General features: G+C 40.4%; 1 protein-coding gene across 1 annotated transcript in view; it reads left to right on the plus strand.

Moving 5' to 3' along the window:
• Window positions 1–3,035: 3,035 nt before the first annotated feature.
• The window catches only part of LOC117535237, a 37,115-nt gene continuing 25,645 nt past the window's right edge, over window positions 3,036–14,505 (plus strand). The window contains exons 1-3 of the mRNA XM_034199630.1: window positions 3,036–3,114; window positions 5,532–5,632; window positions 7,593–7,673. Of these exons, the coding sequence (XP_034055521.1) occupies window positions 5,536–5,632; window positions 7,593–7,673 (178 nt within the window). The 5' untranslated portion in view covers window positions 3,036–3,114; window positions 5,532–5,535. The remainder of the gene's footprint in view (window positions 3,115–5,531; window positions 5,633–7,592; window positions 7,674–14,505) is intronic.

The following is a 14,505-nucleotide window of genomic DNA, read 5'->3' on the forward strand; positions in this document are numbered from 1 at the left end:
GAGGAGGTGGATGGGGAGGAGGTGGAGGTGGAGGTGGTCGGCAGCATGAAAATCTGAAATCACAGCTGACTGCAGGAGAGAGGAGAACCATTTTAAAGTTTGGCTGCAGCTCGGTGATTGGCTGCTGGAGATTGAGGTGACATGTAACTGGTTAATGTACCCAGTCTTCCTGAAAGACCTTGCGCTGAGCTTCATTTGATAAAAGCTGGAAACAATTTGTTGATGTTAAACATTTTTTATCTCATACACACAATCAAACGAATATTTTGTTAGTTGTAAGTTGTTATTTCACAAAGGTTTGTAATTTCTTTGAAAAAAATTGAGAATTAATTTGTAATAATATATCATTATTTTGTGATTATAAGACGTTGTTACGTAATAAATGTATTTGCATTAATAGGCATTATTTAGAGATAATTACTAATATTTGATGGTAATAGATCAGATAGAACGGTTATTATATCAACCAACAGACACACAAAACCAGACACACAGACACACAAAACCAGACACACAGACACACAAAACCAGACACACAGACACACAAAACCAGACAGACAAAACAGACACACAAAACCAGACAAACAGACACACAGACACACAAAACCAGACAGACAAAAACAGACACACAAAACCAGACAAACAGACACACAAAACCAGACACACAGACACACAAAACCAGACAAACAGACACACAGACACACAGAAACAGATATTCAAAATAATAATAATAAATAAAAACAGTTTTCAGCTACAACAAAAATATCAATAGTAAACAATACATGTCAGTACGGCAGCGCCTCCTCCCCGTGACAACCCACCCAGTGTTGGGACCCCTCCAAAAGTTTCATCAGGAATGATTGGGAACTTTATCCTTTCAACAGATTTGTAAAAAAGGTTCCCAAATGTATTTGAGGAGCCACTCAGAGAAAACCCAATCCTTTCCATCTCCAGGAAAAAAAGGATGTCTCTTATCCGGTGAGTGAGTTCAGATGTAATTTAATTATGTTACGAGACGTATTGTGCCTCCACAGACAAGGGATTTAAATTTAGACCAATGGAGACCAATCAAGCTGAGTCGGCAGGATGTCTCCCTGCTGCTTCAGGCCTCCAGAGGAGGTGCGACTCATTAAATCTTCCCCGACCTCAGGAGGAAACTGAGAGCTTTGATTTTTACCGTCTGCACCTGATGCTGTTTATATCACAGGTCAAACAATGTTAAAGTGGATGCTACTTTTAACTCTTTGAAATTAGAAAATGTTTGACAGAATAAACCAAAAGATATAAAATTAGGTAAGAGAAACTTCCCTACACTTTTATGTAGATGTTTCAACATAAAAGTGTATAAAATTGGCTTTGCACCCTCATCATCCAAATGAGTCTTGCAGGAATTACTCATCATCATTACTTCATCACTTCCTGTCCCCTGCTCTCGAAATCAATGGTTTTCTGAATGTATTTTTGGTCGTTAGCCTTTTAGTTGTTAGAGATTTTTATTCTAAGACATAAAATACATCCGTAAATACCCCACTGGTGAATTTAAAAACAGAGGTTGCTTACAAGTGTCTAAATGAAGTGACTAAACGTCATCACACCCAACATTAGCCTCCTTTAGCTTAGCGGTGGTGACGTGAAGTCATGTGACCGTGCTGTAGTTCCTTTATAGCCCAACATTAGCCTCCTTTAGCTTAGCGGTGGTGATGTGAAGTCATGTGACCGTCCTGTAGTTCCTTTATAGCCTAACATTAGCCACATTTAGCTTAGCGGTGGCGACGTGAAGTCGTGTGACCGTGCTGTAGTTCCTTTATAGCCCAACATTAGCAGCCTTTAGCTTAGCGGTGGTGATGTGAAGTCATGTGACCGTGCTGTAGTTCCTTTATAGCCCAACATTAGCCACCTTTAGCTTAGCGGTGGTGACGTGAAGTCATGTGACCGTGCAGTAGTTCCTTTATAGCCCAACATTAGCCACCTTTAGCTTAGCGGTGGTGACGTGAAGTCATGTGACCGTGCTGTAGTTCCTTTATAGCCAAACATTAGCCTCCTTTAGCTTAGCGGTGGTGACGTGAAGTCATGTGACCGTGCAGTAGTTCCTTTATAGCCCAACATTAGCCACCTTTAGCTTAGCGGTGGTGACGTGAAGTCATGTGACCGTGCTGTAGTTCCTTTATAGCCCAACATTAGCCACCTTTAGCTTAGCGGTGGTGACATGAAGTCATGTGACCGTGCTGCAGTTCCTTTATAGGCCAACATTAGCCACCTTTAGCTTAGCGGTGGTGACGTGAAGTCATGTGACCGTGCAGTAGTTCCTTTATAGCCCAACATTAGCCACCGTTAGCTTAGCGGTGGTGACGTGAAGTCATGTGACCGTGCTGTAGTTCCTTTATAGACCTACATTAGCCTCCTTTAGCTTAGCGGTGGTGACGTGAAGTCATGTGACCGTGCTGTAGTTCCTTTATAGCCCAACATTAGCCACCTTTAGCTTAGCGGTGGTGACGTGAAGTCATGTGACCGTGCTGTAGTTCCTTTATAGCCCAACATTAGCCACCTTGAGCTTAGCGGTGGTGACGTGAAGTCATGTGACCGTGCTGTAGTTCCTTTATAGCCCAACAACAGGGAGATGCTGCCTTCAGGGTCTGCTTATAAAAATACATCATCACTGCACCAATGTATGCAGTATTATCTGAACAAAAAAAACACCAGCATGATATCCTTTTTTTCAAAGGAATCTGAATAAATGAGACTTAATCTAAATACATAGACATAAACACTAGTAAATTAAAGATAGTTTGAGGTGATGATGTGTGATATTAAGTGTGTGTGAGGAGCCAGAGGAGTGTGTAGACAGACGTGGCCTTCATTGTCGGGCCTTATCTCCTGTGAATTTCCCCGCCTGCCTGCAGGTTATTGACAAAGGCAGCTAGATACACTCACACTTCATTATGGAGAGCTGTGACATCAGCAGGACGGCGGGTTACCAGGATACCTGAAGAGAGGCCGCGGCCATCCAATTAAACACAAGAAGAAGAAGAAGAGAAAAGAGCCAGCCTCCAGATCTGCTCTCAGAGCTGTAGCTGACACACCGAGAAACAGCCGGACAACACAAACACACACACGGTGAGTTACACACACTGACGACCATCATCATTAATGTGGGTCTCTTTATGAGAAGTCATGTTTCTTTAAAGCATGTCTTTATTTAACCATTACATGTGTAAAGGTGGAAAACAGCAGGCAGAAATAGAGACACTGAACATATAAGAGTTTGGACTGTCTCTTTGTGTTTGTAGATTCTTCCTAAATTCACTTAAAGTTACTATTACATAAAGCCTCCTTAGCATATTGAAACATTACACTTCAGAAAACTTGTAATATAAAAAATACTTGTGTTAAAGTCAGTAATGAAGTGGGGACGTTTCAAGGTGATATCTGTTAGGTATATGTTTAATGTATATGTTTTATGTATATGTACAACTTTTTGCAAAACACATATTTAACATTAAAAAAGGTTATGTTAAAAAATATATTTGATTTTTACATGATTTATACAACGATATCCAACTACTTTTTTTGTTTGTTAATTTTGCTCGATTTGACAATAAGATAAAATCAACTGAAGTATAAAATAAATGAAAAATAATCATAGAAATATATAGAAATAGAAGGTTAAAAAAGGTGCACAGGATACAAATGTAAAAATATGTATAATGCTATAGCTTCAGCAGTGAATTCATATTTAATATATATGTAAATACATATTGTACTTTATCTCCACTACATATATTTAATTCCTTTAGTTACGTAGCAAATATAGATGACTGACAAACAATATGATCAATACTTAAATAAGACTGAGATAAGGTAGATATTTTATTGATTGCAATTTGGGACATTTTTCGACCAACAATAAAGATATCAGCAGGAGAAGATAAACAGAATACGCAAAACAGTGTATCAATAATGAAGGATAAACATCTATAGAATATATTGAATACACACAATACATTTACAAATATACAGAATAGAAGCAGTGTACATTACGTCACACTCATTAAATACACCTGGATTTCATTCACAAATAGTTTAAACTAGCTGCACCTTTACCAGCTTTGAGAACACTTTAATGATCAATCATTAGAAAACATATATATATATTATTCTGAAATGGACCAATCTGCACAATGACTACTTTTACTGTCGCTACTTTCACTATATTTTGATGATCATACTTTTCTACTTTTACTTGAGGAACATTTTGAATGCAGGACTTTTACTGTAACAGAGTATTCCTACACTCTGGTACACTCAAGTACACAATCTGAGTAGGCTACTTCTACTTTTACAAAAGTATAATATCTGAGTAATTCTAATTTGACTCAAGTCCAATATGAGTACTTGTACTTCTACTCAAGTACAAGATCTGTGTACTTGTACTTTTACTCAATACAAGACCTGAGTAGGCCTACTCTATTTTTTCTACAAGATCTGAGTATTTCTCCCACCTCTCCCTGAACACTACCTGTAAGGCTGCGTTCAGGGAAACAAACACCCTCCATCCTCTCGCAGCTGGAGATGCTGCATGCTCGGCTCATGCAGCTACCTGTTAGCCGGTCAACTAGTCTTCTAGCCCCGCATTACATGGATCAAATGTGTGGGTGTTTATCACCGACGTCAGCCGGTGGTGTGTAGCGGCTCGATGGGACTCAATATGCGGTGGTAGCTGCGCAACAAGCCGCAAGGGAGCAGCGGTTAGTGGGTAGCTATAGTAACCAACTGCGGTTAGTAATGCTAACCAACGGCTACTCGTTATGTTAACAAGCGGCGGTTAGTTTGCGACTTTTACCGAGTCGTCATGTTAGCCCTGTTCCCCGACTTAGATGCTTTATTTATCTTCGGTCCTACTCCCCCTCTCGGTGCAGAAATAACCGCTAGTTAGCGCCTCCATCAGCTCAACAACATGACTCACACTATGGGCTAAGTTAGCTCGCCCGTTGGCGGATAGCTTATGCTAACAGTCAGGCAAAGTTAATTCTCGTAGTGGCCAACCGGCGGTACTACAACATCCGTGACGTCATTGGGCCCAAAAAAGACTTTTCCTCATTGACTTCCATTGGGGAAAGAGACGTTTGTTAATCAGCGGATAATTTTTCTTGAGCTAAACAAACTACCCACCAGGAACTATTTTATAGCCCGTGTTTAAATCATGATGGTCTACAAGTTGTAGAATGCGCTGAAAGCTGAATCCAGAGTTATTTTCGTTCTCCATTCATTTGACTGACAGAGAGCAAGGGGAATAGGAGGCTGGGCTTAAGGGGAAACTCAACTGCGCATGCTCCATGGGCCCACACACGGGTCCTTCTGCTCAGGCCTTTTTGAGCTTCATGCCCCACTGAACAGCTCTCATAGGAATGAATGGAGCTCCAGATCTCTTTATAACATCCATGGTGTCGGGGAAGCGATGTCCGTCCGATGGAGCTGAAGTGTTTCTCGGCTTGCTGAAGATGACGGGCCGGGTGTTTGTGGCTCTGTGTCAGCAGGATGATGGAAGCCGAGGAGGAGTGGAGGAACAAAGACCCGAGTGCACACCAACTATTGCTGGATAAAAAGGTGCTCTGCAAGCAGAATGGAAGGATCGGTGAGATGCTCTTATAATCAGTATGTCATCATCAAACTGTACATGGTGAATAATCATGTCAGGCTTTATTCTGCTACAAGGTGACCTACAGTGGTGTAAAGTAACTAAGTACATTTACTCAAGTACTTTACCTAAATAAAATGTTGATTTACTTTACTTGAGCATTTCCATTTGATGCTACTTCTACTCCACTACATGTATGTAATCCCTTTAGTTACTTTACAGATCTGGATGAATGATGTGAAATATAACCAAGTGTTGAATCAGACTTTAGTTCCACCTGGAGTAAATCCACCAGCTACCCCTGCAGTATACAAAGTACTTCAAACTAGCTGCACCTTCACCAGCTTTGAGAACACTTTCATGATCAATCATTATAAACAGGGGTGCACATAACTTTTTTGCCCTGGTTCTCAAAGGAGCACCTGGAGATGTTGCTTGGTGCTCATCCTTAAAATGAAATAAATAAACCGGTCTTTATTTGTCAGACACACGGCACAGAACACACAGAGGTGAACACAGAACACACATGCAGAGGTGAACACAGAACACACATGCAGAGGTGAACACAGAACACAGAGGTGAACACAGAACACACATGCAGAGGTGAACACAGAACACACATGCAGAGGTGAACACAGAACACACATGCAGAGGTGAACACAAGACAACATTAGCACGACCAGTAATCCTACAAGCTGTCATCACTCCTCCTGACTGTTCTCCTCACTGTCTTCCTCTCTGTCAGACATGGTAGCTGATGATGTAGGCCTACTTCTCTCTCTCTGGTTGAGTCTGTGATTAGCTGCTTGCATCCACAAGTCAACAGCTGGGTTTGGGTCGAAAGTCCAGTTTTAAAGGATATTTTTGGTTACTGTCCTATAGTATACATTGGAATGATTTCAAACCTGTTTATCCCAATAATTATAAAGGAGTGCCTTGAAAATATGTGTTTACATAAATTGTGACCAAACCGTTTGAACTTAGACTAAAGTGAACTATCTAAACACTCAGAGTCCTTACCTCACTGAGCTGTAGTTATCAGCCTCTCAGTCTGACTGGAGAGGACTCTCCCTCCACATCATTGTAGAAACATCTTCTTCTTATATCCGTTAGAGCAGCTAGCACCAGATTCTAATAACAACAGCGCTGGTACCGGTGCACCCTCCCTCTCTCCCTCGCTCACTCGCATTTTGGCTGTGAGCTGCGGGCGCCAGATAAGCCAACATCCCCCATTTTCATCACTTACAGCGCCCATCATACAGGGCAAATGAAACGTGTAACCGGGGTGAAAAGGGTGTTACATTTACTTAATTATGAATGTTGTTACATCAAGGCCGAAAATTAGGATGAGCACCAACAGTCAAAAATGTTTTTTTCCCTCCCAGAACTACCAGCGCAGCGCCTCCACAGATCTGGCGCCCTAGGCGAAAATCAACGCCAGTGCGACGGGCCGGCCCTGAGTTCATATGCAACTCGCAAATATCTTTCTCTCTCTCTTCTCTCTTCTCTCTCCTCTCTTCTCTCTTCTCTCTCTCTTCTCTCTCCTCTCTTCTCTCTTCTCTCTCTCTTCTCTCTCTCTCCCTTCTCTCTCTCCCTCTCTCAATGTTGGTACGCAAATGCGTTTTTTTTCAAATGACCCGGTGCTCTTTTTTTGGCCGAGGTGCGCATGCGCACCTGCGCACCAGTTATGTGCAGCCCTGATTATAAAACATATCATATATATTATTCTGAAATGGACCAATCTGCACAACGACTACTTTTACTGTCGCTACTTTCACTATATTTTGATGATAATACTTTTCTACTTTCACTTGAGGAGCATTTTGTATGCAGGACTTTTACTGAAACAGAGTACACTCTGGTACTTCTACTTTTAGTACAGGATCTGAGTACTTCTACATGATCTGAGTACTTCTTCCTCCTCTGTTTACTAAAAGGCTTCCGTCTCTTTCTGCAGGTATAGTGAGAACCCTCCACAGCCTGTTGAAAACTCAGAACACTCTGCAGATTCACTCCATCGCCCGCTCAGAATGTGCTGGTAGGTCCAATCCTCCATGGAGAAATATAAGTAAATATAATGTGTTTTTAATGCAAACTGAGCCTCGTGATGTAAGGACACTTCCTGTAAGTCATTATAATGAAAACACATCTTTAAATAATGGATTTTGTTTACTCAATTAATGATAAACCGTCTCAAAGAAGGTGACTTGGTGTCTTTCAACAAGGAGAAACTTAATCAAAATAATTTTTTTTTTTTTTTTTTTAATGACTTAAAAACAATTTTCTCATAATGTTAACTTAATAGCTCAAAATCATGAGAAACTTTAACAAAATATCACAAAATAAAGTCTAGATTATGGAATAATGACTTGGTAAACTATACAAGCAGTGTGCAGAAAGGTGGACGAAATAAAATGAACATCACACAACAGACAGCTGAGATGTAACGTAATTTCCCTGGTTTGTGAAACCACTGCAGCCTAATGTTTTATGATCAGATATCGTTGATACTGTTGTTAACTGTTGACAACTGTCAATACATGTTGTACCAATATACTATAATTCAAGCATTAATCCTGCAGTTACTCCTTTAAAACACACCAGAGACCCATCATTTTTCCCTCAATTGAAAATTATAAAAACAATACATGTGTATATATACAGTATTTTACGAATGAAAAAGGAGTGCATTCCTTCCACTAGTAGTTATGTGTGCAAGTATGACACACTTTTTGAAAACAACATTCTGAGACAATAAATACTTTCTTGTCCCCCTGACGTATAAAGAAGTGCCAAAAGTTTATTTCTGAGTAAATAGTTTTCTGATCTATTCAAGTTATGACGGCAGGTAGTGCAATCTGTATATTCAGTATTTTATGTATTTGTATGCGTCTCAAGGTGAACCATATGTGATCAGATTCTACACCACCCATTTAGTGAATATTTCTGTAGAAAATCAAATGGTTGTTCTACTCGGGCTGGAGCCACACGAGGACGATAACGCAAACGGACAAAAATCGATATCAAAAAAGTCTTCCGTCCACACGCAACAGGCACCAGAAACGTGTCCGTTTACATGAGAGCGCTCGAAAACGCTGGAGACGCTGTAGTACATATGCCGGGCCTGTAAGTGGCGCTGTACTTCTGCCACAAAAGTAGCGAAGAAGACTTCCCGCGCCTGGTTTCCCTTCTGTTTATTCGCCGCGGTGCACGCTCTGGCTCTTTTTCACCCTCCCCGAGGCAAGCGTGTGCTCCTGCTGTAAATCTCTCCGGTTGTCCACCAGCAGATGACAAACACCCACCTCTCCGCCTCTTCCAAGGGACGAGGGAATCGTGCGGCAGAGTTTCAGTTTTTTTTCTCGCCGGTCAACATGTCCGTTAAAGTTGAAACCTTCCGGACAAAATTAGAAAAGTGCCAGTCAGAGGTCTTCTTGGTTATTTATTGAGCTTTAAAGGTCCCATGACATGGCCATTTCTACTGATCATAGTTCCAGTGTTGAGGTCGACTAGAATAGATTCACATTGTTCAATGTTCCAAACTCACATTGGTTTCTCAAACAGCATCTCTGTATAGTCTGTGTATTCACTCTCTGTCCTACACGGCTTGTTGGAGCTCCTGCCCCCCCCTCCCTGTGAGCCCAGTGTGCTCCGATTGGTCAGCTCGGCCACTCTGTTCTGATTAGTCAACCACCAGAGAGGCTCCGCCCATGTCTAACACAGTGCTTTTTTCGGCTCTGAGCGGAACATCAGTTTTACAATGGCGTCGGTACAGCCGTATATGTTTGAACCGGAGTCCGATACTGAAAGTGAGACAGACCAACGTGATAGACCTGATCCACCGTCCCAAACTAGACTAGAGCAGACGGTTTCACAGTGGAAAGTGAAACCGTGTGCCATGATGCCTACCGAAGTGGAACACGTCTGTTACAAAGAAATGAGAAAGGTAGCCTAGCTGACAGTTACAACATGATGTGGCCAGCTAGCTGAAAACACCAACAGTAGCACATAACATTATATGCCAAGATATACACCATACATATTTGTCAAGTCAATAGAATATTATATGCCCTTTTATTTCTTCCTTAGTAATCGAATGTTTATTTTGTAAACCTTGCCATAGTTGGTTTAATTGCTAAACGTGTTATGTTACAAATATCTTACCTTCCTATAGTTTGTAACACGAATGAACCAAGTCCCAGCACCTATGATGTGCATGGTACAGCACCCAGGACTAGAGCCAAACGGTTTGAACCCATACACCCTGCAGCACCTCCATAACATTTACAGATTAGATTATCGACCTTTGAGGCGTAGAACGGAAGAAGAGTAAGTTATTCTTACCTGTAATAAACTACTACTGTGTTTGATGACAAATTAAATCATGGTTTGCTATATGAATGATATGTTATAGGAGCAAATCATTCAGGGAAGAAAGGCTACTAAGTATTTCCATCAAACTTTATTTTTAGAAATGTACAAATGAACATGTGTAAATAATATACATATATACACTGTATATCATCCTTTCCTCCCCTTATAGGCGTTTTCGGCATCTTGCCTATCGCAGCTTTGTAAGCTGGTGCCGGGGCTTTTTAGGACGAGGCATCAGAGTGGTCCTCCCGTCATGTGTGGTCCGCCGGATACGCCAGGAGTGTCCTGATCTGGCTGGACGAAATCAAATGCAAATCACAAAATATTAGAGAAACTTAGTTGTTTCAGGTTCGTTAGCTTGCCAGCTAGATTCATATGCTAACCTGCGTTTGCTAGTTGTTCAGTGTAATATGCCAACCTACTATGAACAACAGCTAGTGGTTCATATTAGGCTAGCAAGAACATGTTTACAATTGCAATCTTATACGGGTAGTCTGCTTCTTGTTTAGCTCTGTAGCATACACGCTAGGAACGCCAACTACAATGTAATTAAGTTTCGCGACTGACCGTACGGTAAATCACCCGGAGTATACTGTCTGAGTATTTCGTGTGTGAATGCAGACATTCTCCTGCTATGAGATACATGTAAGGCCATCTGTTGACATTGGAGTTTATATATGGAAACGCTAGCAACTTAGTTAGCCCAGTTAGCACTGTGTCAATGGCTTAGCAGCCTGAAAAACTTTACCCATTTAAACAGTCGTGGTAGATACCTTGTTTGTTTTAAACATCATAAATACACAAACAACAATGAATACTTACAGGTTGTGTACCCGAATCTTCCGCTGGTCCAAACAAAGTAGGAACGTTCTTCAGTGCCCTACATATCCGGCCTGAATCGCTGAAAGGTTTGTAAAGCTTTGTTTCGTGAAATGCCGCACCCACAGTAAAATACCGGCTCGCACATCTTAAGGGACAGGGTTACAAATAAATGTCAACCACTGACTTCGTCGTGGTTCTGCCCTCGGTAAGGCATACATTGAAGAGTTCCCCTCACAATACAGGACACAGCCCCTCGTTGGCATGACTGTCAAGTTCTTCAGTGTTTTGGCCAAACTTGAGAGGCTGGAGGGCAACAGAGGACGCTTGGACAACTCGAATTGTTCTTTTCTGTCTTTATTTATTTTAAGACAACTCCAAGAATGTATCAGGTTGAAAACCTTCAAAACACAAAGGACAAACAAATGTTAGCTCACAACACAAATTACAAACATTTTGCATGCCTCATTGCATTCTCAATAATAATAATAATAACAACACAAACTCAGTCACATTCCTGCCTTTTCAGGGTATTTTAATTAAAAGGATAAATTGTGAGTTATTTTAAAACCACATCATTAACTTAAATGAATTAATAAGAGTGTTTATCTCTACTTGGAAGCAAGCACCAGAGAAATCCTCAACTGAACACCTGCGCTGTCTAAAATATACAGCAAACAAACGGAGCGCAGGCAGACCACGCTGCGTAGAAAGCCGTCGATTGCGCAACAGCACTCTCACAAAGTAAGGCAACAGATCAAGTTCATAACACACAATAAACACTGGAGAACATACCAACGTCGTCTCTGGAGTAGGGATGCCAGTGATTATTCAATTATTCGAATATTCGTTACAGTCTCCATAATCGAATATTATTTTTAAAAATCGATTTTATTTATATATATTTTTTATTATTATTTATGTATTATTTTTTTATAACGCCAAATTCTCCCTCCGTGGCTTTGGGAACAAGAGAGCGGCCATCACAATTCCTGCCCCTTTTGTTGCCGTGTTACCGGAAGCGGCATTCATATTTTTTTAATGACGGCTCGCTTCTCATTGATAAAAAGTAGCCTACGCTATTCAAAATAAAAACGAATACCCCCTCTTGGTATTGAACACCTCTAATAACAATAATCTAAATGAAAATACATACAAATAATTATTTGTCCATCCGTTTTCATCAGATATTATTTTTCTTCCCTCTTATACTGACTTTCGTCTCGACAATGACTGGATACAGTTTTGAACTGAACCTGAGCTTCCAACAGTATATGTGACCCGCTCTATCGAAATCAGTCGGAAGTCGCAACGGCTCATTTCAAAATAAACGTGGATTTGCGTAAAAAACTATTTTTCCGGGGTTTGGGTGTTTTGTTTGATTTTAAACAAACAAAGTCTTGGCTTTCAGAATATGAAACTTTTATTTCCAAACTCACACGATAAATACATTCTTTAAGCTTGTAAAGGGAAGATGACAGGCAATCTGCTCTTCCGCAGCGCCGCCCCCCCTCCCTCCGCTGACATTATGAATGTAAGCGTAGAGTAATCATAAATAACACGGCAGGGTCCGTTACAGTTTGTTTTCATCTGATTTCAATTAAACAAAGTCTTGGCTTTCAGAATATTAAACTTGTTTCGGCAAATTCAGAAGATAAATACAGCTTTGAAGCTTCGGCATAATTACAAGCGGAGAACGGAGTAATTTAAGGTCACAGCAGGCACAACAACAGCTGGTGTTTCTCCTGAGGGTTTTCCCCGGGAAACAAACGCAATACACACAAACGCAAAATTACACAAACACACACACACACACACTCGCGAGCTTCCCCCAGACCAGTAATCCAGACGAAAATATCTTCCCTCCGTAGTATTTTGATAATTTGCTAATAATCAATCAGATCGATGGATTCCAGAGAGGAGAAAACTTTGAAGGCCTTTTTCTCAAAATGATGACTCGGTGACAGTCATTATATAATGTGACATATTTCGCTAAATATTTGGAGTACAAAAGCAATCCTGATATCATTAGAAAGCTAGGAATCTCCTCTTTCCAGCAGTGTATACAACTCAAAATGTGTCTTCGGGTCAATGCGACTGATTTCGATAGAGCAGGTCACATATATGTTCTGCTGGCAGAGGGTGTGGCCTCTGGGTATTGACACGTCGGAGAACCCAGGAAGAAAACAATAGAAAATGAGAAGTCTCCAACGAGGCGTTCTGGGGCAGCATAGACAGGTCTTTTCTGTGTTAGAGTTTTACTCGCAACAGGGTGTACTTTGAGGGTTTGTGACTCTGCAGACCGTTCACATGCAGAAAAAGCTTCATAACACAAGGGGACGGATAATAACCGGAAAAGCATGAAATGGGACCTTTAAAACAAATTTGATAACGACTCTATATAATAATATAAGATTAATAAACGGAGCCCCCCTCTTCTGACAGCCCAGCAGCTGATCTCTGAGCAGGAGAGGTGGGAGAAGTGTTCATCGTTATCAGAAAATGTACTTCTCCTCCACTACATGTATTTAATCTCTTTAGTTACTTCACAGATGTGGATGAATGATGTGAAATATAATCAAGTGTTGAATCAGACTTTAGTTCCACCTGGAGTAAATCCACCAGCTACCCTGCAGTATACAAAGTACTTCAAACTAGCTGCACCTTTACCAGCTTTGAGAACACTTTCATGATCAATCATTATAAAACATATCATATATATTATTCTGAAATGGACCAATCTGCACAACGACTACTTTTACTGTCTTTCACTATATTTAGATGAGAATACTTTTCTACTTTCACTTGAGGAACATTTTGAATGCAAGACTTTTACTGTAACAGAGTATTCCTACACTCTGGTACTTCTACTTTTACTTAAGTACAAGATCTGAGTACTTCTACTTTTACTACAAGATCTGAGTACTTCTACTTTCACTTAAGTACAAGATCTGAGTACTTCTACTTTCACTCAAGTACAAGATCGGAGTACTTCTACTCAAGAACAAGAGTACTTCTACTTTTACTACAAGATCTGAGTACTTCTACTTTTACTCAAGTACAAGATCTGAGTACTTCTACTTTTACTCAAGTACATGATCTGAATACTTCTACTTTTACTCAAGTACAAGATCTGAGTACTTCTACTTTTACTCAAGTACATGATCTTAGTACTTCTACTTTTACTCAAGTACAAGATCTGAGTACTTCTACTTTTACTAAAGTACAAGATCTGAGTACTTCTACTTTTACTCAAGTACAAGATCTGAGTACTTCTACTTTTACTCAAGTACATGATCTTAGTACTTCTACTTTTACTCAAGTACAAGATCTGAGTACTTCTACTTTTACTCAAGTACAAGATCTAAGTATTTTTGATGTAATATGTATTATTTTGCAGACCATTCACATGCAAACAAACCTCTAGAACACACTACAGGAAAGGGGAAACCCTAAAAGTATTTTAGTGCCTCTTTAATACTTCTTCCACTACTTGCACTCAGTCAGACAGTTACATGTCAGTGAGGTTTTTTTGTGCTCTCGTTTTTTAAAGGCATTAATAAAATAGACTTTGCAAGCACATTTCATGCAATTGTGATATTTAAAAAACCCTTTATTTATCTCCCAGTCAGACGGGACGTTTGCAGTCAGTTAGTCTCACCTGTACAGGCAGTGCTGGA

This window comes from Gymnodraco acuticeps, unplaced genomic scaffold (assembly GCF_902827175.1).
Source record: "Gymnodraco acuticeps unplaced genomic scaffold, fGymAcu1.1, whole genome shotgun sequence".
In the NCBI taxonomy this organism is placed as follows: Eukaryota; Metazoa; Chordata; class Actinopteri; order Perciformes; family Bathydraconidae; genus Gymnodraco; species Gymnodraco acuticeps.